Below are 26,179 nucleotides of genomic sequence, written 5' to 3'. Positions count from 1 at the left end.
TTCACTCGTCGGGAGCTGAGCGTCTCCGTTCTGCAACTATCTTTGTTTGTGATTCACCTCCTCACTAATTTCAGGGATGACACGTTTTGGGGCTGCGAATGATCTTAACCTTCTTGAGGAACTTCATACAGATAAAGAGTTTCATCCCAAACACAAAAAGGAAAGCTTTAAAAACAAGCGCTGACAGCACAGTTTAACAGATGACCAGTCGGGCTCTCTGCAAGCTGCTGGAGGACACAATCCACCGAGTTTAAAACACTGTGGCTGTCAGCCAGCAAAATATTTCCAGAACGGGTATATATTTCAATATATAAGTACAGAATGAGACCCTCCAACATAAATTAAAGACGACACCGGAGATACATGTGGTATATCATTCAAACACACTCTAATACTGAATACAACATATACAAGTAAATCACAATGATCATTTAGAAAAATGTTTCAAATCTCAAATATTATCATATCAGGTCAATTATCATCAGAATTTTACAATGTCATTATGGTGCAGTTCTTCGAACATGGCGTACACAGGCTGTGAATGAAAATGACTCAGATCTACAGAAACAAAGTTTCATGACGAGTGGTTCTGAGGATGAGCCACAGAGAGACTGACTGTCCAGTGATCCGCCTGTTTCACACTGTGTCAAAGTGACCCGCTGTCCGCCAAATGCCCTGAATGTAAATACAGAAAACATGGAGTGAACTGCATCTTTGACGTCTGACTTGGTGTCAGACTCTGTCCTCAGGAAATTAACACGAGTGCAAGCTAATGTATTTTTGTACAAATGGACCATGAGGCCGGTTTTAAAGTCGACTGACCAGAAACAGACTTAAAGGAATAGTGCATCCAGAAAGTGTATCAGCGACACTGTGTGCTCAGCTGACCCAGCTTTGTTTCAGCTTCCTCAGACTTGTGTTTTTGCTGCAGAGTGCACGTATTGTGAGGCGGCTTCGACTGTCAAACACTGGGGCAACGTGTCACGTTTTCAAGCAGTTGAAAACATTAAAATGCTCCTGACCAGCCGCTCTGAAACCAGTCGGCACAGAGCTTCTTATGTTAGGGACCTAAAAATCACACAACCATCCTCAGTTTATTGTAACATTAAAATTTTGGTCTTTAAAATTTATGCTTAAATTACAATATTATTCAAAACAAAAGTGTTTGCTGTAGTGAACGACATTTTCTAAAAAACTATTTGTCTAAGTATTTACTGAACTTTGTGGACCCTTAGTGAAACCGTTTGGCTTCCAAACACTGAAATTATACAGGAGCAGTTTGGTGAACACTAAAAAAAAATGTTCACAGCTGCTTTATTTCCTTGAGAGGAAGGTGAAGCAAAGATGTGCGAGCGCTCTCACTGCCTGACAAACACACGATAACTGCACCTGTCTTGCTACTGTCATACACATGTGAAGATGACAACAACGTTTTCCTTTTTGGGTGAACTATTCCTTTAATGCTGCTTGTTCCTTGGTAGCATTACTTGCCTCTGCCCACACCCAGAATGATGGAATAAGAAACAAACAAACAAAAACAAGATGCCATGCGTTTGAATGCTATTGCTCGGGTCAACAACATGATCATCCCTGCACTTCAGAGTACCACAGACCCACTGTCCTTTTCCTCGTCCTTACCTCAGTCCGTTCACCTTCCCACCCTCACACACATGGAAGCCCTGATAGAGTCGCTTTTGATCCAGATGGTTTGAAACTGAACAAAATTACGTACATACATACAAAATAAAATACAAAATAAAAGAAAAAAAAAGTTTTAGAAATGCAGGAGGTTTAATCGTTCCAAAGTCCACCGGTCTGTTCTTGATAAACCTCGATGACGTCCTCGTCCTCCATCCCCAGCTGACAGGAACAAACAGCAAAGACAGGAGAAACATATTTTAGCAACACCACAAGATTATCATTCTTCTTATGCTCTTCACATTTTACTATAATCATTTCTCAAACTATCACAAACTCTTAGCCTGTTATTTCCCCCTGTATGTGTATAACACATCTGCAGAATCAAGCGTTTCTCATCATGTAGTGCACTGCATTAACTAACGTTTACATTGGTGTGTTGCAACAGCCAACTAGAAATTCATCTCATCAGCCAACATTTCACTATAATGTTGCTGCCTTCAGCTACAAGACAAAGGGACGCTCAAATCAGAGAGACAAGGGTACCTCTTTCGGAGTTTGGTTATCTGCAATTCTCTGTCCTTCAAACAGAAACCTTAGCGTGCTCGCCGGGACACCCTGGAAGAAACACATCAACACAGCGATGTGAAATAAGGGCCTCTGGTGCTGTTGGAGCTGAACGTCTACTAAAAGCTCAGACTCCCTCTTTCCTCATACCTGTCTCTGGCTGTAAGACTCCTTCAGCTTTTTTAGATGTGTCGTCATTTTCACCTTAAAGTGGATTTCACTGCTGTCCTGTGGGCAGCAGAAGCACACGTAGAGTTAAGTAAGGAATACTAAATATTAACATACTGTGAGAATATTATTCTTTGTTATATTACAGTATGTGCCACAACTATTATTGTCATCAGCCCTCACAGTCCATATTTGGTGCATCTTAATTAACAAGTAATTACAGTATTCACATGAAGTTTATCACACAAGTAAACATATTCTCTGGCTCATTCAACAGAAAACTCTCGATGAAGTGTTTCGTTTTTTCACTCAGTGCTATTTGTTGATGAAGGAACAGGTACATCAGCTCCTAATGTCCACAGCGACCTATTACCAAGTTCAGCACAGTGGCTCCCTTCCATCAGCCTTGCATTTATACACACCTGACCGATCACTTTTAATTTGATGTATTCTCCGTCCTTCTTATCCCCACCGTCTTGGCTGGATGGTTTTGTCTCCTAAAAGAAACAAGACACAAACAAAACACAGAACATTTAAACGCCACACACACATTTAAACGGGCCTATAGGCTCGACCTCGCTCACTTTACCAACACTGATACTCACATTTCTGTATATATCGGTTTCAAAACGCAGGTGAAGCTTCATGTTTCGTATCAAAACTTTGAAAATGAACTAAAACCGAAGCTAACTGCTAAGCTAAGCAGCAAAATAAGCAGTGAGCCCTGGGCCTTGAGCAACATAAGCTAAAGGTTAGCATGTTAGATAACCACATACGAGGCAGCAGCCACAAAAACACTAATTTACCCTTTTTTTTCATTTCGCTTCATCTCGAACAATAAAAGACTCTTTGAAGTTGATATCTCACCGTGTCTGACATGTTCTTGCCTCTGTGTGTGTGTGAGAAATGCTCCGAGAACAGCGTTAGCGTTAGCTTCCAGTCGCAGCTTTAGCCTGATGTTATGAGAATTCAACATCGAACGGAGGTGACGACACAAACCAGTCCTTTCAAAATAAGATGAAAACATTATTGACAAGATTTTGCCAAAGTCTCTTTAGCTCTAAAAAAAAAAAAAGGAAAATTAAAGCAATTAATCAGTGTTGTCTTAAGGTAAATTTATATTCTTTATAAACTGGCAGCATAGACTAAATTTAATATCAACTTTGTAAATAATTTATATGTGTATAAGTACATTGTCACCTACTGAGATTTTAAAATCTTTTTGTAAAGCTACTCCTAGATCAAGTAATTAAAATTAAAACCACACTGAACCATTTTCTAAATGTCACTATTTCAAAGTGTATAAAATACAGCCAGTAAATTACAGGTATATTAACCCACTATACACCTGGATAATCATTTAAAACGTAGGGTCTATTTTACTCCTTTGTGTACAAACGTTATTGACGTGATGTTTAGGCACTTTAGATTTAAACTGAATTTCTTTGACATCAAAAGTTGTGTTTTTGTGTGAGCTCCCAACGAGGCTGGGAGACTGTCAAGTCTGCCAAAATGAAAAATGACATTTCCGGTTAATAACTGTCAACATAAAATACAAAATATGTATTTATGCTTTTCCCTCCCACACTGTGCTTTTATTTTGTCAGGGAAATCCGTCAGTTTCCGGTAGCGCTGTGTTCACTGGCCGGTAACTTGACATGATCGCGGAGGCAACAGCGAGCGGAGCTATCGTCAACCAGTGTGTAAAGTGTCACAAGATGAGAGCTGCCCGTTGACTTTGCATTTTCTCTGCCGCGCAGAAACGAGGCCACTTTCTCGGATAAGCCGTCATCTTGTCGTTTCCCTGCCGGGAGAGACCCTCCGGGCTCAGCTGGCGGCCGTCGGGCCTCGTCGTCGCGGCCCAGCAGGACTCGAGTGAAGTTGAGAGCGGACCGCCAAACTTCTGCTTCCTCCGGCGGCTCTCCGCGGGGCCCGGGGCTCTTGTCACCGGCCCTGTGGATGAGGAAGTGAGAGCGAACCTAATCAGCCCCCAGGTGAGATGATGGAGGTGAAACAGTTCGGTTCTGACCCGACATCTGTTCGGTTGATGGTTGCTTTTGACGGAGAGCAGAGTTAGCATTAGCTTAGCTTGTTAACTTCCCTGGCCTGACAGCTAGCTGGACACGGAACTCTTCGGCTGGCGTTAGCCACCTAGCTTCCCTTATCAGCCATGTATGAGCAACTGACCGTGTTATGGTCATATTTCAAGATGCCACAGCATTCAGAGAACACGTTTTGGCCGTGGCACGTCCTGTCAAACTGGCTAGCAACAGTTGTTAGTCAGTTTAGCTTACGGGGCTACTCAGCTAGCGCTAGCAAGTTAATTTAAGGCTAATTGTCCAGTAAAGGAGGCCACAGCAGTGGCAGTGTTGTTGGTACCAGCTTGGCTGTGATCAGCTCAGCACACTGATTTGCAAAGGACGTGAATTGTTTGATTATTGTAAAGTGCTAAGCTAATGTTGATGTTGCAGCCCACTCTCACCAGCGTGATGGAGTAGTCAGATTTTACGTCACTCGGAGACAGTGATCAATCAGTGATGATCAGAGACCCTGATCGGCAATATCCAATCAGCTCCTGATCAGCAGAGGCCATCTTGACTGTGCAGACTTTGATTTCCAGTCCCGCTGCACAGAGTCTGGTGCAGAGCCTCTGTCTGTAGTGTTGCACCACGACTTCACACCATCAACTCACACTTCACAGGAATATTGTGACAGCTGGTGATGAGTGTGCAGAGGGAGAGCCCAGGAGTATAGCTGCAACTTGTGATTATTTTCATCATCATTTAACGTATTGTATCATATATTACCTTTATTAAATGTCATGATGCGTGCTATTGGATGCCTCTGCCCCACTACACTTCAGAGGGGATTATTGCACATTTTCCTCCACTTAAGAGCTGATTAATCTATTAGTTGATAAACAGAAAAACAATCTGCAGCTGCTTTGATAATCAGTGAATCATTGCAGTTGATTTTCAAGCAAACACTGAAACAATGCCCCACGATCTCTGATTCCTGTCTGCTTTTCTTTGTCATTTATCACTGCAAACAAAATATTGTTGTGTATTTGGACTTTTTCCTCACATATGGTTTTGAGAAGTTGCAATGGGCATTTTAGACTAAATGTGTATTTGTGTAGTCAAGTTGATAATGAAAATAATTGTTCCTTCATTTACACATTAATTTCACAGCTTTATCATGTTGCAGATTAAGACTTAAGTATCTGGTAACTAGTGATAAATTCATACTGTCACTATTATTAAATAAAAAATGCCCATGGATAAATTGACCAAACTGTAATTGTGAAATTTCCTCCTTTAATGCATTTTGATTTGTGGTAAACAGTTTTGTTTACAACGACACAGCTTTAGATTTATTTCAGGCAACACCAGCTGGAAACCACGACTCCCAGTTTGCTGCTCCACCATCATGTGATCATGTGATGTGATGACACTAGCTGCACGACTCAACACATGTTCTTCTAACTTAAATAGATGCTGTGATGAAAAGATTTTCGACACACACACACACACACACATCTGACCCCTGTAGACGAGGGGTCTCCTGCAGCAGCGTCAGGCTCGAACTTGTGTCCCGATCAGCTGCGTGTCGGGATTCATGTTGTGCTTTTGCTGTTGCAGGAGAAAGGAATCCCTTTGATGGGAGAATCCTCTTTCCTGGCCTCCTGGGTCAATCGCCGTGCCATGATGATGGGTATGTATGCATGTGTGTGTGTGTGTGTGTGTGTGTGTGTGTGTGTGTGTGTTTGTGTGTGTTAAGACAGCATCACTGTTTGGCAGGAAGCCAACTTGTCTTTTGTCAATCCTTCAACCCAGGGAATGTTTTTTTTTCTCCCTGAACAATGTTTCTTTGACATCTTCACCTCACAGTAAACCTTTGTGTTATGTGCTTCTATGCAAGTGTTACTATGGTTACGCTCTTTCTACCTGAGCTGTAATTGTCATTTAAACGTAAATATGTTAGTGTGTGAGATGTTTTTGTGATCACCTGGATTTTGTGATGTTTGTCCAGTTTTTCACCCTTTAGGTTTCATCAGTTTTAAGGTCTGTTAAACAAACTGAAATCTTGTTGTTGTCGCTCAGATGAGCAGGAGGCGCTTAACTCAATCATGCAGGACTTGGCCGAACTGCACCGCTCCAGCCGTCCTGCCATGTTCCTGTCAGACCTGGGCAAACCCAAAGCCTCCTCGCCCAAGAACCAGGTAAACACGGTGTGAGGTGAAAAACACGAGAACAAGCAAAACTGTCAGTCAGAGAACATGAAGAAGCTGTGAAGTAGTGTTAACGAATCTATTACTCTGACTCATTAAATGAAGAATTTAAAGACGGTTCATTATACTTAGTGTTTGATAATGAGATTTCACAATAAAGGCCTTTTAGGGAACATGGGGGTTTGAATGTGAAACTGGAAAATGTTGCAACAGCAAGTTTACACAGAGAAAGAGACCAAACCAAGGACGCTTCATCCAGTAAAACCACTGCCTCTATTTTGTGATCTGTGTTAGATTTGAATAATTTCCTGATATAATGTCACAAATGAATTTAGGAATCGGATGAAGGGGTCAATCAGTGCTCAGTCTGTGTCATCCTCATCTGTCAGTGCTCACTCACTCACGCAGGTTTCTCTGCTCCTCCCAACAGAACGACGTCAGGGTGAAGTTCGAGTTCAAAGGGGAGAAGAGGTGAGGCTTCTACCAGGTTCATGACTTTATTATCAGCAGTGCAGACCTGTAGCTGTGCCCTCCTGACCTCTGACCTCTCTTCTTCTCTGCAGGATCTTGCAGTTCCCTCGACCCGTCAAGCTGGACGACCTGAGGTCAAAAGCCAAAGTGGCGTTCGGTCAGACGATGGACCTTCACTACACCAACAACGAGGTGCGAGGCTCCACAGGCTGGTGCAACTACACACTTTTTCTTACTGCTGTTGAGTGAAATATTAAGAGGAAGTTGTCTTTTCTTTTTGCAGTTGGTGATTCCTCTGACCACTCAGGACGACCTGGACAAGGCCGTGGAGCTGCTGGATCGCAGCGTTCACATGAAGAGCCTGAAGATCCTCCTGGTGCTCCAGATGTCCTCTCAGGTCAGCAGCTCCCACCGTCTTCCAAACATCTGGAGAAAAAGCCTCCATCTTGGATTTTACACAGTTTACAGCTTCAGAGACACAATGTGATGTTTTCCAGTGGTGTTTTTAGTCTGACTGACCAGATATTTACCTTATATCATTAAAGTCTCTCTTTTTTATTTTTCATCGGGTTTTGTCTTTTAAAAGTTAACAGCCTGTTTTGTTCCTGTTCTGTTTCTGCAGAACTCTTCCTCCAGTATGGACCTCTTGCCGTCCCACGAGGAGCTGGACAACACAGGATTCAGGGTTGCAGACAAGAAGAGCATGCTGACTTTGATAGGTGAGGAAACCCCAGACAGTAAACAAACTCAAATATTATCTAGCTCCACACCTCATCCCACAGATAATGATAAATAAAAATCTTTCTCTTTACCGTGGTTGCTGCTCCACCAAACCTCAGGTTCCCATTCGACAGATCGCAGCTCTCCTCCTCCAGGATACATTCCCGACGCTCTCCAGCAGGTGGCGAGGAACGGCTCCTTCACCAGCATCAACAGTGAGGGAGAGTTCATCCCCGAGAGCATGGATCAGGTGAGTGTGTGGAAGGCAACAGCATTTGGTATTTAACAGAATATTTTTGACACTCCACCCAAGAACAAACGGATCAGTGTTCCTGCGCTGAGGAGGACGTGCTGACTGAGTGTCTTTGTTTTCGTCAGATGTTGGACCCCCTGTCCATGAGCAGTCCGGAGAACTCTGCGTCTGGAAGTTGTCCCTCTTTAGACAGCCCGCTGGACAGGTGAGCAGCTTGACACTAACAGATCAGAACCTTCACCACTGCTCTTTAATAACAGGTGACGTGTAACTGAAACAACACTGATAATGAAATAAAGGCTCAGCTGTTGCTTCTGTCTTCATGCAGCGACTACCCAAAGTCCAGGATGCCCAGAGCACAGAGCTACCCAGACAACCACCAGGACTTCCCGGGTAAGTGTGTGTTGTCTTGTCCTTTCTTCTGGATGTCACTTCTTCCTATCACAAATTGTGTTGTTGTGGGTTCTTCATCATCATCATCCTCTTCCTCTGCAGAGTACGACATCCCGGTGTTTGAGAAGTCGGGGAAAGGGGGAACGTATCCTCGACGATATGGAATTCCCTTCGGCCTTCAAGACTATAGTGATGGTGAGTGTTTGTTTTTTTTTTTAAATAAGATAAATGATTTGTTGATGAATTGTTCATATTCCTCATCGTTCATGCTTCTCCTCCTCTTCCTCTGCACGACAGGGAGGAAGACCTTCCCTCGGGCTCGGCGAACGCAGGTTCATGGCTTCCGCTCGCCGGTCAGCTTCAGTCCGACCGAGCAGTCGCCCAGCACTAGCAGCGGCAGCAGCGTCTTCACCCCCGACCTGGAGGAGGCCCCGGGACCTGCCAGAAGGCCACGGCGGGGCAGCGACATCGAGCCCAACCCCAATCCGCCGACCGCCCCCACCCTCTCGGTCATGGACATCAGTCCACCCAGCCGCTGTGAGTCGCCGTGCTGGTTTTATCTGTCAATGCGACAGCGGCAGAAAGTCTTTCTCCTGTGATTTCATTCTGTCTGTCGTTTTCCTCCAGCTCCACGAGCGCCAACCAACTGGCGGTTGGGAAAGCTGCTGGGTCAGGGCGCCTTCGGGCGGGTTTTCCTCTGTTATGACGCCGATACTGGACGGGAATTGGCAGTGAAACAGGTCCAGTTTGACCCGGAGAGTCCGGAGACCAGCAAGGTGAGGATGATTCAGACCGTGTGTCGCTGGTGCATCACAGCTGGAAACAGCAGAGATGACAGAGAGATGACTGTGATGTCTGTGTGGCTCATGTAGGAGGTGAGTGCGTTGGAGTGTGAGATCCAGCTTCTGAAGAACTTGTGCCACGAGCGGATCGTCCAGTACTACGGCTGTCTGCGAGACACCATGGAGCGAACGCTCTCCATTTTCATGGAGTACATGCCCGGCGTGAGTGACGCTCAGTGAACTGCTGAGGATGATAAAAGAGTCTGAATGTGTGTGCAGCTCAGCTCAGTGTGGAGGGGTCACATTTCAATATTATAATCAATCTTTATTTATAAAACACTTCCCACAACAAATGTTACAAAGTGCTTCACAAGGCAACAAACGGAACAGATGAAATAAAAGTAGAGGCAGTAAGAATAACTGTTAGAACCATTGAAATGATGAGATGTTAAATCAAAACAACAATAAAATCCAGCAAAAACGGATCAGAACAAATAAACGGGTAAAGATGTTGTTGTAGTCAGAGATGGACACAATCAGTGAGAAATATAACAAACACTTCCCGTTGCGCTGCTCAGGGCTCCATCAAGGACCAGCTGAAGTCGTACGGAGCGCTGACGGAAAACGTGACGCGCCGCTACACCCGGCAGATCCTGGAGGGCGTGTCCTACCTGCACAGCAACATGATCGTCCACAGGGACATCAAAGGTGAGGCGCTCTCATTGTTCCCCAAAATTCATCAGGATTTTACTGTTTTCCACCTGACGACACAGCTGTAACAGCTGTTTGATAAACTCCGCGGCTTCCTCGTCCAGGAGCCAACATCCTCCGGGACTCGGTGGGTAACGTGAAGCTGGGCGACTTCGGGGCCAGCCGGCGGCTGCAGACCATCTGTCTGTCAGGAACAGGCATCAAGTCGGTGACCGGGACCCCCTACTGGATGAGCCCGGAGGTGATCAGTGGAGAGGGCTACGGCAGGAAGGCCGACATATGGTGAGAGCTCGCCGGCTTTAGATGTTTAAAACTGTCGTCATCAGTAAAAGGTGACGAGTTAACAACAGACGCTCTGAGTGTAGAAGCTCTCTGTTTTTATTTCATGGTGTTAGTGGGATAAAACACCGTGGGGAAACTCTGGATTTATCACAGCTCTTGTAGGCAAAGGCAAAACATGCAGAAGAAATTGTATGAATGTAGATTTTTGTACATTAAAGACGAAATCTGTGTTTGATCGTCCTGTAACTTTGCCCTCAGGAGCGTTGGCTGCACCGTTGTGGAGATGCTGACCCAACGACCCCCATGGGCAGAGTTCGAGGCCATGGCAGCCATCTTTAAGATTGCCACCCAGCCCACTAACCCGGTTCTCCCCGCCCACGTGTCGGACCACTGCCGAGAGTTTCTCAAACGGATCTTTGTAGAGACCAAGCAGCGGCCGTCTGCTGATGAGCTACTGAGGCACATCTTTGTACATTAACCCCCCCCCCACCCCCCCCACCCCCCGAACCTTGAAACCCCCCGCCCGCCTGCCGAACTGCCAGATACGGCCTTACCTGATGGGGCGTCCTGCCTCTGACCCCGCTCCCCCCACCTCCGAGCTGAAACCACATCTGACCAGGAAGGACGGGCTGGATTAAGGTGGGGTGTGTAGGTGGGGGGTGGCGCGTACCTGCTCCTCCTGTCTCTGTTTGTATGAGACTGCCATAGAGGACATGATTTTTATTTTATTTTTCTCCGCAAGTTGCACCTTAATTTGTCAGGACGGAGCACTTCCTCCTGAAGCGATGTAAAACGACTCTTTGAAAACGTCTCCTTTTTTATGTTTGTACGGTTTCTCTCTTCAAACCTTTGGAGTGGGACAGTGTCGGTGTTGTGGACCTACAGGAGGTGAGGCCTGACTCCCCCCCCATCTCGCTGACCCGACCCCAGAATGTAGTCTCCTGCCAAAACCCAGAGCGCCGGTGATGACCTGGGCCCGCTGCTATAGACGAAACTGCAGAGAACACTCCCCAGCGACAGTTCCCACCCACCCCCACTGCTCTGCTCTGTCAGATGACACGTTTCGCCTCTGCTTCCCCGTCTGTAAACCACCCTCCCTGCTCCCGCCCCCCCTCCATCTTCGTTCTTTGCCGTGTGCCTTTTCTGTTTTTAGACGCAGTGTAGGAACGAGTCTTGAGTTTGTGGATAATCTGTTGTTCTTAGTCGCAGTCGTTTTGCCTCCTGGATAAAACTGCCTTGGCACCGTTAGCCCGAATCCAGCTGATCTCAGTTCAGCCGTAGTGTCCGTTTCTGCCTTTTCTGCTCAGCTCATTCGCTTCATTTCCTGGCAACAAAATGCGCTTCAGACTTTTGGTTGTGAAACTTGCCACTGTTTGTTTTAAGTTTCACCTTCCAGCTGGTTCTCAGACAGCGACCGGGACTTTTGCCCCAGAGACGGGAGCAGTTTCCAGATGTGTTGATTTCTCTCTTCGGTTGCTTTCCTCCTCTGCTTCTCAAAGTGACCAGTGGTCTGATTGGTTGACTCTCGTCAGGGCAGCTCAGCCTCTGACGAGGAGTCGGGTGGATTCACTGTGAGGACGTTGACTCTTCCTGGTACGTCACTGGTGCAGCAGCAGCTCACATTCTGGCAATTTTGTACAAATTAGCATCTGAATGCTGAGGAGAATGTTTAAGAATATTTTAGTTAAATAGTTAAAATTTAATTAAATGCAGAGTCATTCAAGCCTAAATAAGTAATAGTTATATCAACTAGAGCTAAAACAAGTTACTTGGCGATTGTTTGGAAATGATTCTGTTGAATATTTGCAGATGTTTTGAGAGTTTTCACAGTTTATAGATGAAACAGTTGAGAAAATAATGGTCGGATGAACTGACGGTGAAAATGATTCAGGTGCATCAGAATTATTATTTGAGTGAGGAAACATAAAGTAAGTGAACCATCCTCAGAAACTTTCTGAAGACCACTTGATTACTTGAAGCACTGAAACAAAAGAGGAGCGTTTAAAGAGTTGATCTGACGCTGCAAGAAGCTCACAGCTGATTGGCCGGATGTCTGGCTGTATGACGCTGTCCCACTGTTTTTTGTTGTTATTGCTCAATAGATTTCAAAGTAAACAAGTGTACGACATGTGTAAGACATTTCCAGCTGCTCATCGTTTAACCAACAGGTACATTTCCAGTTAAAATGTCTCTTCAGTCGGTACCTTCAGCCTGTGTCATACCGGACTCTCATCGTGTCAGACGTGTTTTATGTTCGTGTTCTTTGTTTTTGGCCTCACATGCACTCCCACAGAACAGGTCCACACTTGAAGTCGTTTACAGTTTCTCTCAGAGCTTCGCTCCTGAACAGCGCTCAGCCTGCAGCCTCTGCCGTCGCCAAATCAGAACCTTAACTCGTTACTTTATCCAAACCACAAACGCTCCGATCAACGCGTCGTGTGTCCTGCTCGGCCGTCGCTGCAGCTTCCTCTCCGCTCTGGCCAAGCGTCAGTAACGTCTTTCTGTTGAGTTTGATTCATAGAGGTTGTTCACGGCATTGGCTCCACAACTATGCACCAGTAACAGCGGACAGAGGATGAAATAAGTTCTGTACAACCAGCAACACCTCGGCCTGGTCCCGCTTTGGATGAGAAGTGATGTTTTTAGGCAGCTCTGTCAGCAACCAATCATAATGCTAGATGGACTAAATGTCCCACCTCTTGCTCCAAAATAGAGGACAATGATAGGTCCACTGAGCTGGGTTATCTCAGCACTCAGCTGATCTGTTGTCACGTTAATCAGAGTCCTGATGTGTCAGTGTCAGTGTGCATGAGCAGCACAGTTGTCAGTTGTGGGCAGAGCTGCAGTCATATTAACTCACTTCCCACCATGCACTGCAGCTGGTTTGGTTTGGTCTGGAGGTCCCGGAGCACGAAGCAGAGTGACACACCAGGGTCTGTGTGGTCATGTCAGAGCAGAGCTGCATGTTTGTTTCTTGGTCTCATTTCACTCCCCGGCGGTGACAGGATTTCCTTGCCAGGATGAAATTAGATGTTGGTGGATCGGTACTGGGTTTGTAATGGTGTGTAAAACCTGTGGGTCGACACACAGCTCAGTCTGGTTTGTGTTTGGTACTGATCAGTAATGAAATGACTGATACACACATGTACCTGTGACACTGGTACGAAAACAAAACTCATGGGGTCGGTCACTGATGGCACCTGTTAAACAGCTGCCTCTTCTCGGCCTTGCTCATCGTCCAGGAGAGCCAGGCCACAGTGACTCAGAGCTACTAACCACAGGCCTCATTTTTCCCTGAAGGCACTTAAACTTGTCTGAAAGATTCAGACTGTTGTTGCTCTGTGGTAAGTGTTCAGCTGCAGTCATCACCGGTAGATCTGCACAGGTTGTGGAAGTTTCTCTTTTCTGTCCAGGAAACAGAAACAAACTCCTCCTTCACTCATGTTATGCATTTTCAGAACGGTACCAAACAAAGCTCCAGAGAAGAAAAAGTCATTTTAGAATATTTGCCTCCTGTATTGAGTTGGAGGCGGCGGACAGTGAACTGTCTGGTACAGATGGAGATTCAGTTGTAAACGCCGCCAGCACTGGTAAACCTTGATACGCACTACCATTATGCACTATCGATTATTCACTGATGCTTTTTCACGATTCCTCGTCAGCTGTCGCTCGTGCAGCTCGGTTCGGTTCAGCGACCTTTTCTTTGCACATTTTAAAGACTATTCTTTATTTTTACACAAGTGTGAGAGTGTGAGAGTGTGAGAGTGTGTGTGTGTGTGTGTGTGTGTGTGTGTGTGTGTGTGTGTGTGTGTGTGTGTGTGTGTGTGTGTGTGTGTGTGTGTGTGTGTTGATGGTTCAGTTAGCAATGACCTGTACATGAATGTAATGTCTCATTTCTACCGTCAGATGGCCTCGTTCACCACAGTGGATTAACTCTTTGGTACCAGTATTTGCCACCTGCAAACGCCAAGATACACCTGTAGTTCTCTCTTAGTGTCTAAAGCCACTGCTGCCACTCCTGGATGTGTGTGTGTGTAATTTGTGTGTGTGTGTGTGAGTTTGTAAACGTGCATTTACTGCAATTTGTGCTCATTGGACACTGCACCCGAAATGCCTTGAGCATTCTGACTGTAGGGGGTGAGAACATTAAAATAATAATGAAAATGAAATTTAAAAAAATCATGTACAAATGTATAAAATGAAAATGTACCCTTTTTTTTTTTTTTTTTTTTTTTTTTTAAAAAGAAAAGTACACTTATATCCCACATGTTTGGTCTCTGTGTATTGTAAAAGAAGCCATGTTTATAATTCTAATTGGTTTGTGACCAATACGCCTGTTTATATCAGATCTGTATATCAGTGGTACGCATAATTTTTTAATATATATTTTTTATTTTACTTTTTTTTAAATGGGAGATTGTATGCATGGTTGGGTCCTGAGAGACACAGCGGTGCCGTTGAATGGTTGCTGTTTTTTGGCAAAATTCTGGAGTATTGCCACAGCTCTGTGTTCATAATTACAACAATTATGACTATGACGATGAAAACAATAAAAGATATTTATTTCACATCTGTCTGTTGTATTGTTGTTTCATACAAACAGCCTCAGCCTGTGCCTCTGTTTGAAATCAATCTTCAGATTTGTGCTTGTGATCCACACACATAATAATGTGAAATTCATCCTGGATATAAATACTGTAGAAAATAAAAACAACTGAAAAATTAGATTTAAAATTTACAAATGTATATCTATGAATAGAGTAATAATAATATTACCTCATAATTTTGATAATCATTTAACATGATTTTTTTTTTTTTTTAATAATCAAGCAAGCCCAACGTTTTTATATTTCTTTTATCTTTTACTGGCGGAAATAAGTTTTTTTTTTTCCCTGCAAATTTATGACTTTATTATCTGAAGAGAGATTATAAATAATCTCAGATTATAAATCATTGCTACTTTAATATCGAAGAATTTCCCGAATTTTTATTAATTTGCCCTTTGGTTTCAATGAAATGAGGAAAATAAAGAAAATATACACCTAAATAAAAGACTTAAATTATGTATTTAAATTAACTTAAATTTCTCCTTCTTCCTTTGGCCTAAAACACAACAGATTTTTATGTTATGATTAAATTATACATCAGTTTGCAGTGTTTGCTCTTTGAGGGTTTGACCTTTTGACCTTTCTTGAAATGATCAGAGTTGGTACTTCATGCCTTACCCTCATTAATACAGTCTGTACAAGTTTCATCAGTGAGAACTATATCAGCGTAAAGTCTCATTGAATGAAGTCAGTTTGCTAAGTGGCTAATTCAGTGCTTTGTGTTTTATTCTGACTTGGTAGGTTGATGACAGCAGAAATGACTTTTTCAAGTTTGTGAAGATGACCCCAGAAGAATTTGACATTTTGCTGAGGAAAGTTGGGCCGCGACTCGCCAGACAGGACACCAAACTACGCAAAGCTATTCCAGCAAAAGACAGGCTGCCGTTGACCCTGAGGTTTCTGGCAACAGGTAAATATGACGACTGATACACCTGTTGTGTGCTGTTGTCTGAGGCCTTCATCTGTTTCTAGTCGTCTTCCCGTCCTCTTGCAGGAGAGTCCTTTAGATTCCTCAGCTGTAAATACAGGATGGGATGCAGCACTGTCTCAAAAGTCATTTTCGAGACGTGTACCGTCATACGCCAGCTGCTGAAAGAGGAGTTTCTTCAGGTGACACACTGCCAGATGTTTTACACAGCTGCATATTCGTACTATTGGCTTATAAATGTGTATTTGGTCCATGCCAGCCCTGTTTTTCCTCCTTACCATTATTATTTTTATTCTTGATTAATCAGCAGATTATTTTCCCAAAGCTCAGTGTGATGTTCTCAAATGTCTTGCTTCCAGTTGCCAAAACCTGAGGCTGCGTGGCGGACTGTCGCTGAAGGCTTCCTGCAGAAGTGGCAGTTCCCACACTGCGTTGGAGCTCTGGACACCAAACGCATCTCCATTCAAGACTCGGGACACAGCGGCGGCAGCTTCCGCAGCAGCAAAGAGTGCCCGGTGCTGCTGAGGGCTGCTGTCGATGCAGATTATAAGTTCCTGTACATCAGTGTGGGGGCTCAGGGTGAGGATTCAGACGCTTCTCTTTTTGAAGACTCAGACTTCAGAAGAGCTCTGGATGAGGGTTTGCTCCACCTGCCACCTGCAGAGCCTCTGCCAAACTCAGATATTAAGTTTCCGTATGTGTTTATCGGGGATGCGGTGTATCCTCTCCGCTCTGACCTCCTCACACCTTTCTCCAGCGAGGACATGGACCGCAGTCAGAGGTCCTTCAACCACCAGCTGTCCAGAGCACGCCGGGCTGTTGAACACGCCTTCAGCATCCTCGCAAACGGGTGACAGATTTTCCACACCAGCATCCACCTGCACCCAGACAAAGTGGTGAAGGTCACTTATGTCTCCATAACTTCCTGTGTGGGCGGCACTCGGAGGCCTACCTGCCTGTCGGACCGTCAGACAGCGAGGATGCTGACAGGACTCTGGTGGAGGGGACGTGGAGAGGTGAAGGTCTGGGTGTGATGAGACCAGTCCAGAGAGAGCGGGCGGCCAGCTGCAGCCGTCAAGGGGAGGAGGTACGAAGCATCATAAAGGACTACTTCTTGCCTCCAACGGACAGGGCACTGTGATTGGACGGCTGCCTCTGACGTGAAGTCAATTTTATTTATATCACCTAAATCACAAATGTGCCTCAGAGTTTTGTTTCAGATTAGTTTTATCAATCAATGATCACAATCTTTAGTTATTTTTGTCTAATCAGTTAATTACCTCATCTCTACACTATTAAGGACTCAGTGTGAGCAAAAGCTGTGACAAGAAGTGATTATGAATTAAAACATTATAAAGTGGATTAAGTAAATCCTCTTTCCTTTGCTGTAAAATAGTGAACATTCACTTTCAACCCGAACACTGCAGCAGCCCTGCATGACCTGCAGGTGTCAGCATCACACCGAGTATCAGAGGATCAGCGCTCCAGCTCACTCAGCTCAGGAGTCATCACACTGTAATCAGGCTCCTGTCAGGTCAGATGTGTTTTACTTATTGTTGGAACATCACTTTATTTTCTATGTGTTCTCTATTCAGAGACACAGCAGAGGGATTTATGGACAGCCTGGAAAATCTGGATTACATAACAGTACAGTAATAAATGGTTAACAGGGCAGTGGGCGCAGTACTGGAAACCGCCTGTGGGAGGGTGAAAACAATAAAACTGCTCCGCTCCAAACAGACTCACACAAAACAGTCGCTTCAACAACACATTCGCTCCATCCAGAACGCACAGCTCCCACAGCATGACCTCCCCGGCGGCCGCAGCCCGGCCTCTCCGCCTCTCAGCACTCTGCCGCTGGGCACTGCCGGCGGCCCGGGCCGGTCCGCAGCTCGGACCCGGAGCGACCGCCGCCGTCTCGGTCAGAAGAAACTTGAACGTCCAGGCGACAACTGAGGCAGGAAGGCTGAAGAGCATCGATGACCTGCCGGGCCCCAGTATGTCCACCACTCTGTACTGGCTGCTTGTCAAAGGATATGCGGACAAGGGCCACTTACTGCAGGTACACAGCGCCAGGCTGCACAGGACTGAGCACAAAACCTGAGTGATAGTTTTTATTTATTAAGTCCCTTCACTGATCTAATGCTCATCACCTGGGCTTCTACAGATTAGATGGAAGGATTTGTCTTTTTATTAAAATTATATATATATATATATCTTTGGTGGTAGTTGGAGGGTATGTGCAGTCTTGACATTTATTTTTAGGCAAATTAATTAGAAATGTTTTTCACTTTACCCTAAAGTTTGCAGGTACATTAACTGTGTCTACAAGTTTATGAAAATGAAGTAATTATCTAATTTTCTCAGACTAGCTAAATGTTCTACAAATATTTTGCATGCTACAGTAGCCAAGAGTTATTTTACTGTTTGAAACTTGTTGATTGCTGCAGGCTTTTGCACACAGGAGTAGAGCAAACATTTAGATTATTTTATGCAAATGAAAGTAGCAATATTATTATTATTATTATGTACAATACTGTAGTTAGTGGTGGAGCATGCAAACTACTTAAAGTATTAGATGGAGTATAACCTCATATTACTGCATTCTTTTTTTTGATGCATGTAAGTACTTTGTGAAGCTAATTTGATTATTTTACACGGTTAGATCATTAAAACTCTATAATTGTTGAGCTAATTATATATTTTGTTAATCAAAATAGTAAAGTAACCAGTCACTTTAGATGTGATAATTTTTATAAAGAACTGTATAAGTATCTCATCAATCAGTCCCTGTGTAAATGTGTTTGGTTTAAATTCCAGTTTACACTTTTAATTTTGCACACTGTCACTATGTTCAAGGGTCTACAGAAGAGTCTGTACGGACCCATTTGGCGCTCCAGGTTCGGCCCATTCGACCTTGTCAATGTGGCCACTCCAGAGCTCATCGCTCAGGTGATCCAACAGGAGGGTCGCTACCCGGTCCGGGCCGAGCTGCCTCACTGGAAGGAGTACAGGGAGCTGCGAGGACAGGCCTACGGTCTGCATGTGGAGTGAGTGGAGAGAGACGACATAGCAGGATTAATAATAACCTTTAACTGAGGATGTCACCTCAGGTCACCTGACAAATGATGACCAAAAGTAACAGAAAAAATGGCCATAAATCGTAATTAGTCTTTTTCACTTTTTAATTGGAAGTCAGGCTTAAACCTCTGTAGAAAGCCTCTACTTTGCTGAGGTGTCCATGATTTCATAAGAACTTGTGAAGGAGTTCCTCAGGACACCTTCATAGGTCTCCTCAAATTTGTAATCTGAATAAACATTAAAGCCTTTTCACTTTCTAGCACAGGACCAGAGTGGTACCGGATCCGCAGTGTCTTGAATCCCAAGATGCTGAAGCTGCAGGAGGTGTCGGCTTTCACCACCACCATCCACGGCGTGGTCGGAGATCTGCTGCGACGCATCGAGTTCCTCCGCTGTCAGAGTCAGGACCAGGCCACAGTTTCAGATGTGGCGTCTGAGCTCTATAAGTTTGGCTTTGAGGGTAAGAGGTACTGCAGTAACACCAGCGGGGGAGGCCACAGAGGGAGGTGACTCATTTGACTCCTTTCCTGAATTCATCCCCTGCAGGTATCTCCTCAATCTTGTTTGAGACCAGGCTGGGCTGCCTGCAGGAGGAGATTCCCCAAGACACACTGCGCTTCATCGCCGCCGTCAACAACATGCTGACACTGTCTGATCTGGTCCTCCTTTTCCCGAGCTGGAGCCGCAGCATCCTCCCCTTCTGGAAACGCTTTGTTCAGGCTTGGGATGACCTCTATGACGTAGGTAGGCAGCAGATGAAAGACAAAAGAGAAAGTTTATGCCTTCTGGAGTTCCGATTTTCGGATTTAGTTGCACGTTGGTAAAATTTTGTTCATGTTTGCATCCATATTTTTTGGCTCGTGTGTTTGTACGGTAGCTCAGGCCCTCATCAACAGGAGAGTGGCTGAAATCGAAGCCCAGGTGAGCAGTGGTGAGCCGGCAGAGGGCATGTACCTGACTTACCTGCTGTCATCTGACAAGCTGACCAGAGCCGAGGTCTACATCAGTGTGACAGAGCTGCTGCTCGGAGGAGTCGACACGGTGAGGGGGGGGGTTGGTGCGGCTGGTACCAAGGGTGTGGTTTTATTTTGTCTGGTGTCTCTAACAAGGTTGAAGATGTCATGGCTGGTTTTCCCTCAGATGTTTGCAGCTGTTTGTGCCTCTATACAAGATAAACATCACTGCACAGCGAGATAAGTCCTCACAGGAAACAGTGAGACTTCAGTTGGTTTGTGACCCAAAGAAGCAGTTAAAGTGATCTAAACATCAAAGGGAATCATGCTTCAGGTGGAGTTTGAGTTGGAGTTTGAGAACTGGGATGTTTAGCTTCCCCCATGTTACACCATGTAGTAATAGTTCACCACAGTTTGTACAGTCACTTCCTGCTTCTAGAGAAAATCATCATTGTCAAATGATGCTCTGTCCTGCACTGAAGTCATCAGCTGGGAATGTCCCGTCTCTTCAGAATAACAGGACCATTTATTACTCAGAAGAATTGCTCTTACTTTCAACCTTAGGTGAGTAGTGCACTGCCTGTACCTGCATTTTTAAGACCTGACTTTGCTGAAGCCAGCTGTTATGGCCAAATTCGACTTTGAAAATAACCAGAGCTGAAACCTGATAGTTTGTTGGAACCTGTAAACATTGTAAACACCAAGTCAGAGGTGTGGACTTAATCTGGGACTCGTTGATCTTGATGTTCGACTTAACACAGGACTTCACAGCCAAATCTTACCTGACACCTACCAAGCAGTGACCTTGACCCACATCTGCACAAACACACAATAATAATATCAATAATAATTTAATGATGATGTTACAATCTGGATTTCTATACCAGTGTCTGAGAAACAGCTTTTCACTACGTGCCCTTGAGCAAAACACTGAACGTGTTGAACAAACGAGTTGTAGTGATGCCTGGAGGTGCAGAACCAGCACACATGCTCCAGCAGTTCTCTCAGTCTGGCTGTTGTGTAACTCAAGGTGTTGAGAAGAGCAACAACCACACAAGTTATTTTTGTGTCACCAGGCAACAGATCGTGACTTTGCTCTTGATATTAAATTCCCTAAAGCTTTGTGCTGCTCTCATTGAGATCATCACAGTTTAGCTCGAGGGAATCAAAACCTCCAACTGCAAAAACAGGCTGACAGTCACTGCTGCTGCTGCTGCTGCTGCTGCACACACGGCAGCCCCAGAGCCTGTCTAGCTACATTCCCAGGTGGGGTTCAGACTTGTTGTCACTGTTTCATCCATGAGCTGGAGTTTGTGAACTCTGTGACAGCAGCGAGATTCTATCATTAAAATAAACACAAGAGGACTGATAAAACAACCACAAGCTGTTATTGAGGTCAAGAGAAAGTTAAATATTGAAAGCTACATGACTTGATTTTCAAGAACAAATGTAGACGTTTTCATCAGTGGAATTTTAATTTAGTCAAAAGTGATGATTTTAGATGTTATTTTGTTTTTTCTGAGCAACGTCTGTCAAAAAGAGGAATTTGGTTAATGATGACATTTTACTTTTTTTAACAGTTGTGTTGTGGTGTGTTAAAACAAACTGTCAGCAGTGGGTTCCCATCCCGGATGAGAACCTGATGGAGCTCGGTTCAGGGCTGTTTCTGAGATTTCTTATTACAGCAGAGCAGGTGGAGACACCAACACTAACGAACATTTGTCTTGTTCTGCAGCTTGTTGGAGCTTTAAGCAGCAGCCTCAGGCTGTTATTATAAGCCACAGTTGGGCCTTATATATAATGGGTATATATAGGCTGTATATATAGTGGGGTAAAAGAGCACACACATTTAAACTATGAGCCGACATATTAGTTTGTGCATACAGCTGTCGGCACTGTCTGTAAGTATCATCTGACATTCCATTGCCTATGTATATGCTAAATATTTAATCTAAATATTTAATCTCATTACGCTCTCTAAGGGCATTACCAGACAGAAACTATCCCATTAGACTGCTACTCACTGAGTTTTGGACACTTTTCAAGTGTGAGCACACAACATACTCGGAACCTGTTTAGAATCAGCGTGTAGGATCTTAAATGTTTCTGTGTTTTCTGTTTTCTGTGTGAGCCACATCAGAGACAGATTTCTGTTGCTTTGTGACGGACTGTTTGTCGCCTTTTCCCTCCTCTCAGACGTCCAACACCTTGTCGTGGACGTTGTACCACTTAGCGAGGGACCACAGGGCTCAGGATCAACTGTTCAGGGAGGTGAACTCTGTGTGTCCTGACAGACGGGAGCCGACCAGGGACGACCTGAGCAGGATGCCCTACCTGAAGGCCGTCATCAAGGAGACCTTACGGTGAGCTGACGGCGTTGTCTCAGAATAAACTCGTAGAAGCAGAATCAACTTTTCATGAGATTTGTGAAATTAACAGATTCATTAACACAAGTGTTACTGTAGAAAACAAAACCCCATCCAATGTGCTCCAAGTAGTGAAGTGTGTCACTCGTGTAGGAGGAGTCAGCCTGACTCACTAATACAAATAAAATCTTTTTGTAGCTGTGGTTACTCACACCGGAGTGGTTAGATAAGTGCTATTACATGTCATCTTTCAGGTGCCGCTTCAGGAGGTGATAGTTTAGGCCTTAAGTTTTTCCATTATGTTGAATGGAGAAAGCCACAGCTGAGTCACATGGTGTGAACTGCAGTTGACAGTATATTGGACATTAGCCTACATGTCAGACATGTTTGTAGTCCTCAGACCCTTGTAGAAGGACTTCAGTGGTGTGACACCAGTTCACGCAGCTGCTGGAAACTCATTGACTCAGTGAAAATCTGTCGGTTTAAATCTGTAGAATCTGAAAAGACTCACCCTTGAACACAGAAGTAACACATCATGAGGAGTGTAGTGCAGTCAGTCATGTGCGTAACCAAGCACACAAACCATGCACACACAGCTTTCACAATATCATATGATGCAACAGTACAAATTAATATCCACACGATGTTGGGATTTGTTCTTACCTGATATTTTCAGTCCAGATATCAAAGTCTTGATTCATCTCCTGCATGAATCAGAAAGAGTTCAGCAAAGGTATCAGAACAATTATGTCTGGCACCAATATATATTATTACAAGTGTTAAGTGTGATAAACTGTGGACCACTGCTGTGTGTACTACATGGTCACAAGTAAGTGGACACCTTCCTCAAAATGTTACCACTCTGTAAAACATCTCTGCTGTGGTTTAAGATTTTTATTTTCACAGCGTCCACGTCTCTCACATGAGCTGGAAGGAGTCGGTCTCCGTGACCAGTAGCTGCACTTTTCTACTTTAACTCATGTAAGATTTTGAAGGCAGAACTTTAACTCTTAATATCTCTACATCCTGGTTTTACCACATTACACAAATTACCTGAATTGTTACTCCGTCACCTGTCATGTTTAGGAGGAAGTGTGATAGCCCTGGTTGATATTTGTCATCAGTTTTATCACTGTTATCTGGTGAAGTTGGCATGAAGCCAAGTGTAAAAAACACCATTCACAATGACCAAGGAGGAAAGACAAATAAGCACGAGTTGTTTCCGGATCATGTTTCTCACTGATCTGGAGCTTGATTGTCTCTGTGTGTTTTCCTCCAACAGCCTTTATCCTGTGGTGCCTGGAAACGGACGCTTTGTTTCAGAGAATGAGGTGATTGTGGACAACTACTGGTTCCCAAAGAAGGTGGGGACACAGAGCCAGAACATACCTCCAAGTGCTCCTTTAACTTTAATATCAGAACTTCAAAAACAAGCTGTCAAAAATAAAAGAAAGTGCTGTTTAAATTATCTTTATTATTTTTTCTTTTCAGACTCAGTTCCATCTGTGTCATTACACAGCCTGTCACAATGAGGCAGAGTTTGTTGACGCAGAGCGCTTCATCCCGGAGCGTTGGCTTCGTCCTGACTCAGCCAGAGTGACGCCCGGCTGCTACCAGCACCACCCCTACAGCTTCATCCCGTTTGGTGTCGGGGTGCGAGCCTGCGTGGGGAAGAGGGTGGCGGAGATGGAGATGTATTTTGCTCTTTGCAGGGTGAGCGACAAAGAGACACTGAAATCTCATTGTTGTTTTCCAGACTAATAATGAGTGAGGAAACAAACCAAACTTACTGATCCAGCAGCAGCACACTGACCAGTTTGTGTGTCGCCCTGCAGCTGATGCAGCACTACAAGGTCCAGCCAGAAGACGGTGCCCCAGAGGTGGAGCCTAAAACTCGAATCCTGTTGATCCCAGCAAAACCCATCAACCTGCGCTTCCTGCCCAGAGCCTAACGAGGGCCGTACAGGTGCTTACAGTAAAACACCCCTACAGACTAAAACTACACTCAGATGGTTTTTGGTTCTTAAAACCCCAAATAATTCTTCTGATGGAGATCAACACTTCAGATAAAACACCGAAGAAGAAAATGTGGATCTTTAGCTTCAAGTACAACGATTATTTTTATAGAAATTAGATAGAAAGTCTGGTGTTTGTCAACCTGCCACACCAGAATCTGCATTTCCCACAGTTCTCCAGCAGTGGTGTTTATCACAGCTGTTATCATGGCCATAGTCAGGATGGACAATATTATGAGAATAACACAATTTTCCTTTAAGTACAGCGTAGTTATCACACAGTAATTTACATTTTTGAACATAAATTGCAAATTTATCAAAATGTTTTCCTCTTAAACCAAGTATATTACTTAAAAGTGACACATGAATCAACTTCTATCAACAGTAGGAACAGTGGGAATCACAAAACATTTAGAGACAAGTTTTTTTATGCAAACTGTTGAATAAAAATAAGTCTGATGGTCTCTGGACTCTCTCACATCTTCATACAAAGTGAGGTTTTCTTTTTCTGTTGGTTGTAATTTCCTGTTATCCTTGTTTTTCCAGGAGAAGACAAGGACCAGAAGGACTAGCTTTGGCTCTGTGATTCTGCAGACTAATGATACACACACACACATTCTCAGCCTTTTATTGAATAACAATAATCATATTCACTGCATATATCTGTAGAGCAACCAGCTGCAGACTCTGTGCATGTGTGTGTCTATGATTACGTGTCACTGCACATCCTCAGTAAAAGCTGCTGACTCACTTTGCACAAAAAGCTCTTGTTACCAATTTGTGATTTCACAAATCCTTGTTAAGGTTACGCTGCAGTTTCCAGTTTCAAAGGCGTGTACGGACGACACACCGGGTCCACACTGCCCCCCTCTGACAGTGAGCTGGAACAGCAGCCTTTGACAGCACCGTCGTGGTTTAAGTTTTAATAACTCTTACTTTTATTCACCAGCTAAAGACGTTTGTCACATTCAGCACAAGGTTTCTGTTCAGCATGAAACGTAAAAACTGGTTTTATGGAGGAGGGAAGGAAAGGACGAAGTGATGATGCTGAACTGAAACATCTGGAAGTTCCTTAACTTTTGCTTCTACAGGTTACGAGTAACAACTTGTACATAAAACAAGAATATGCTAAGAGTAAAATCTCTAATAATTCCACAGGGTCGTGGACGTTTTCTTAATGTTCTCCATTGAGTTGCAACGAAATGTTACTCAGTGACTGAAATAATCTCTCAACATATCACTTTCATATTCCTGCAGATGTTATTTTTCTAACAATGTAACTACAAATATAAAATATATTTAAGTATGTAACAGACAAACATAAATGTGTAATAAATGTGTTTCAGTGTATTTTTGTGTGGCCTCATCCTTCTCAGGTTTAAAGGGTCAGTTTGGACTGACTCAGCGACAGGAGGGAAACGCCTGCAGTGTTTTTATCTTTTTATTGTACTGACCTGAGCATGTTCCTGATTTGATTAACTTGTCTAATCATGTAGTTAATCCATGTGAGGAGTCAGGATGTTTATTGACCATGTCATGATGAAGCAGACAGGTCAGCTGGAGCTTGTTTCCCTGATGCCCTCTGTTGGCCAACCAAGATTTCCATGTCTTTTTAGGTTATGAAGCAGGCTTATGTTTCCCCGTCCACCAACCGCCCTGAGGGAGGAGATGTAAAACTACAAATAATATCCTCTTATGAATTTAAACACTTCAAATAAAGCACAGGAAAAGAGTAAAATATGGGACCGTTAAAATACTTTTAAAGCCTTATTAATTTGCTGTGTTTGTTATTATTTTGAAAGGTAAATCCCTCCACTTCCTGTGGTCTCACTCTGTTGGCTTGATGTCTCTGCTGCTGCTGCTGCCACATGCACTGCAAAAAAGTTCACAACCCAGTGATTTTATTTTCCCTGTGCTCTGTTTGCAGTGTGGCTCCTGTTTGTGGTGTCATGTACATTTACTCAAGTATAATTGCTCCAGTTACTGGTTAATTAAACATGTACTGATGGAGTT

General features: G+C 44.1%; 4 protein-coding genes across 4 annotated transcripts; 3 read left to right on the top strand and 1 right to left on the bottom strand.

Annotated features, from left to right (window-relative positions):
- Positions 1 to 364: 364 nt before the first annotated feature.
- sumo1 (small ubiquitin like modifier 1) lies at positions 365 to 3,389 on the bottom strand. Its single transcript, XM_071479748.1, has 5 exons — positions 3,241 to 3,389; positions 2,796 to 2,870; positions 2,356 to 2,433; positions 2,185 to 2,256; positions 365 to 1,860 (listed from the first exon to the last, which is right to left on the bottom strand). Exons 1-5 carry the CDS (start codon positions 3,250 to 3,252, stop codon positions 1,792 to 1,794), a joined length of 306 nt encoding a protein of 101 aa, XP_071335849.1. The 5' UTR covers positions 3,253 to 3,389; the 3' UTR covers positions 365 to 1,791.
- Positions 3,390 to 3,512: 123 nt separating this feature from the next.
- On the top strand, positions 3,513 to 14,450 carry map3k2 (mitogen-activated protein kinase kinase kinase 2). Its single transcript, XM_071479747.1, has 17 exons — positions 3,513 to 4,367; positions 6,015 to 6,087; positions 6,477 to 6,595; positions 7,035 to 7,075; positions 7,168 to 7,267; positions 7,359 to 7,472; positions 7,698 to 7,794; positions 7,915 to 8,045; positions 8,174 to 8,253; positions 8,377 to 8,441; positions 8,544 to 8,636; positions 8,739 to 8,978; positions 9,069 to 9,217; positions 9,314 to 9,445; positions 9,802 to 9,931; positions 10,039 to 10,216; positions 10,475 to 14,450. Exons 2-17 carry the CDS (start codon positions 6,033 to 6,035, stop codon positions 10,692 to 10,694), a joined length of 1,944 nt encoding a protein of 647 aa, XP_071335848.1. The 5' UTR covers positions 3,513 to 4,367; positions 6,015 to 6,032; the 3' UTR covers positions 10,695 to 14,450.
- Positions 14,451 to 15,219: 769 nt separating this feature from the next.
- LOC139622423 (uncharacterized) lies at positions 15,220 to 16,608 on the top strand. Its single transcript, XM_071479746.1, has 3 exons — positions 15,220 to 15,733; positions 15,818 to 15,933; positions 16,111 to 16,608. Exons 1-3 carry the CDS (start codon positions 15,604 to 15,606, stop codon positions 16,603 to 16,605), a joined length of 741 nt encoding a protein of 246 aa, XP_071335847.1. The 5' UTR covers positions 15,220 to 15,603; the 3' UTR covers positions 16,606 to 16,608.
- Positions 16,609 to 17,555: 947 nt separating this feature from the next.
- cyp27a2 (cytochrome P450 family 27 subfamily A member 2) lies at positions 17,556 to 25,516 on the top strand. Its single transcript, XM_071479745.1, has 10 exons — positions 17,556 to 17,813; positions 18,611 to 18,801; positions 19,093 to 19,292; positions 19,379 to 19,576; positions 19,710 to 19,873; positions 21,982 to 22,148; positions 23,434 to 23,515; positions 23,643 to 23,864; positions 23,987 to 24,117; positions 24,713 to 25,516. Exons 1-9 carry the CDS (start codon positions 17,556 to 17,558, stop codon positions 24,101 to 24,103), a joined length of 1,599 nt encoding a protein of 532 aa, XP_071335846.1. The 3' UTR covers positions 24,104 to 24,117; positions 24,713 to 25,516.
- The last annotated feature ends 663 nt before the right edge of the window (positions 25,517 to 26,179 follow it).

Source organism: Trachinotus anak, unplaced genomic scaffold, assembly GCF_046630095.1.
Source record: "Trachinotus anak isolate AG129_WGS33_773 ecotype Australia unplaced genomic scaffold, CSIRO_AGI_Tana_v1 ptg000006l, whole genome shotgun sequence".
Taxonomy (NCBI): Eukaryota; Metazoa; Chordata; class Actinopteri; order Carangiformes; family Carangidae; genus Trachinotus; species Trachinotus anak.
Note: the sequence above shows the minus strand (reverse complement) of the source record. Positions and strands in the feature narration are given on the sequence as shown.

Bases quoted from the DNA above. Each gene is read 5' to 3' on its own strand.
- sumo1 (XM_071479748.1), bottom strand. The intron at 2,434-2,795 runs GTGTGTATAAAT...TGCTGCCCACAG, and splicing joins AATTAAAAGTGATCGGTCAG to GACAGCAGTGAAATCCACTT. The intron at 1,861-2,184 runs GTACCCTTGTCT...TGTTCCTGTCAG, and splicing joins ATAACCAAACTCCGAAAGAG to CTGGGGATGGAGGACGAGGA.
- map3k2 (XM_071479747.1), top strand. From the start codon at position 6,033: ATGGGAGAATCCTCTTTCCTGGCCTCCTGGGTCAATCGCCGTGCCATG. The intron at 7,795-7,914 runs GTGAGGAAACCC...ACCAAACCTCAG, and splicing joins GAGCATGCTGACTTTGATAG to GTTCCCATTCGACAGATCGC. The intron at 10,217-10,474 runs GTGAGAGCTCGC...CTTTGCCCTCAG, and splicing joins GGCAGGAAGGCCGACATATG to GAGCGTTGGCTGCACCGTTG.
- LOC139622423 (XM_071479746.1), top strand. From the start codon at position 15,604: ATGACCCCAGAAGAATTTGACATTTTGCTGAGGAAAGTTGGGCCGCGA. The intron at 15,734-15,817 runs GTAAATATGACG...GTCCTCTTGCAG, and splicing joins CCTGAGGTTTCTGGCAACAG to GAGAGTCCTTTAGATTCCTC. The intron at 15,934-16,110 runs GTGACACACTGC...TCTTGCTTCCAG, and splicing joins TGAAAGAGGAGTTTCTTCAG to TTGCCAAAACCTGAGGCTGC.
- cyp27a2 (XM_071479745.1), top strand. From the start codon at position 17,556: ATGACCTCCCCGGCGGCCGCAGCCCGGCCTCTCCGCCTCTCAGCACTC. The intron at 19,577-19,709 runs GTAGGCAGCAGA...TTTGTACGGTAG, and splicing joins GGATGACCTCTATGACGTAG to CTCAGGCCCTCATCAACAGG. The intron at 23,865-23,986 runs GTGAGCGACAAA...GTCGCCCTGCAG, and splicing joins TGTATTTTGCTCTTTGCAGG to CTGATGCAGCACTACAAGGT.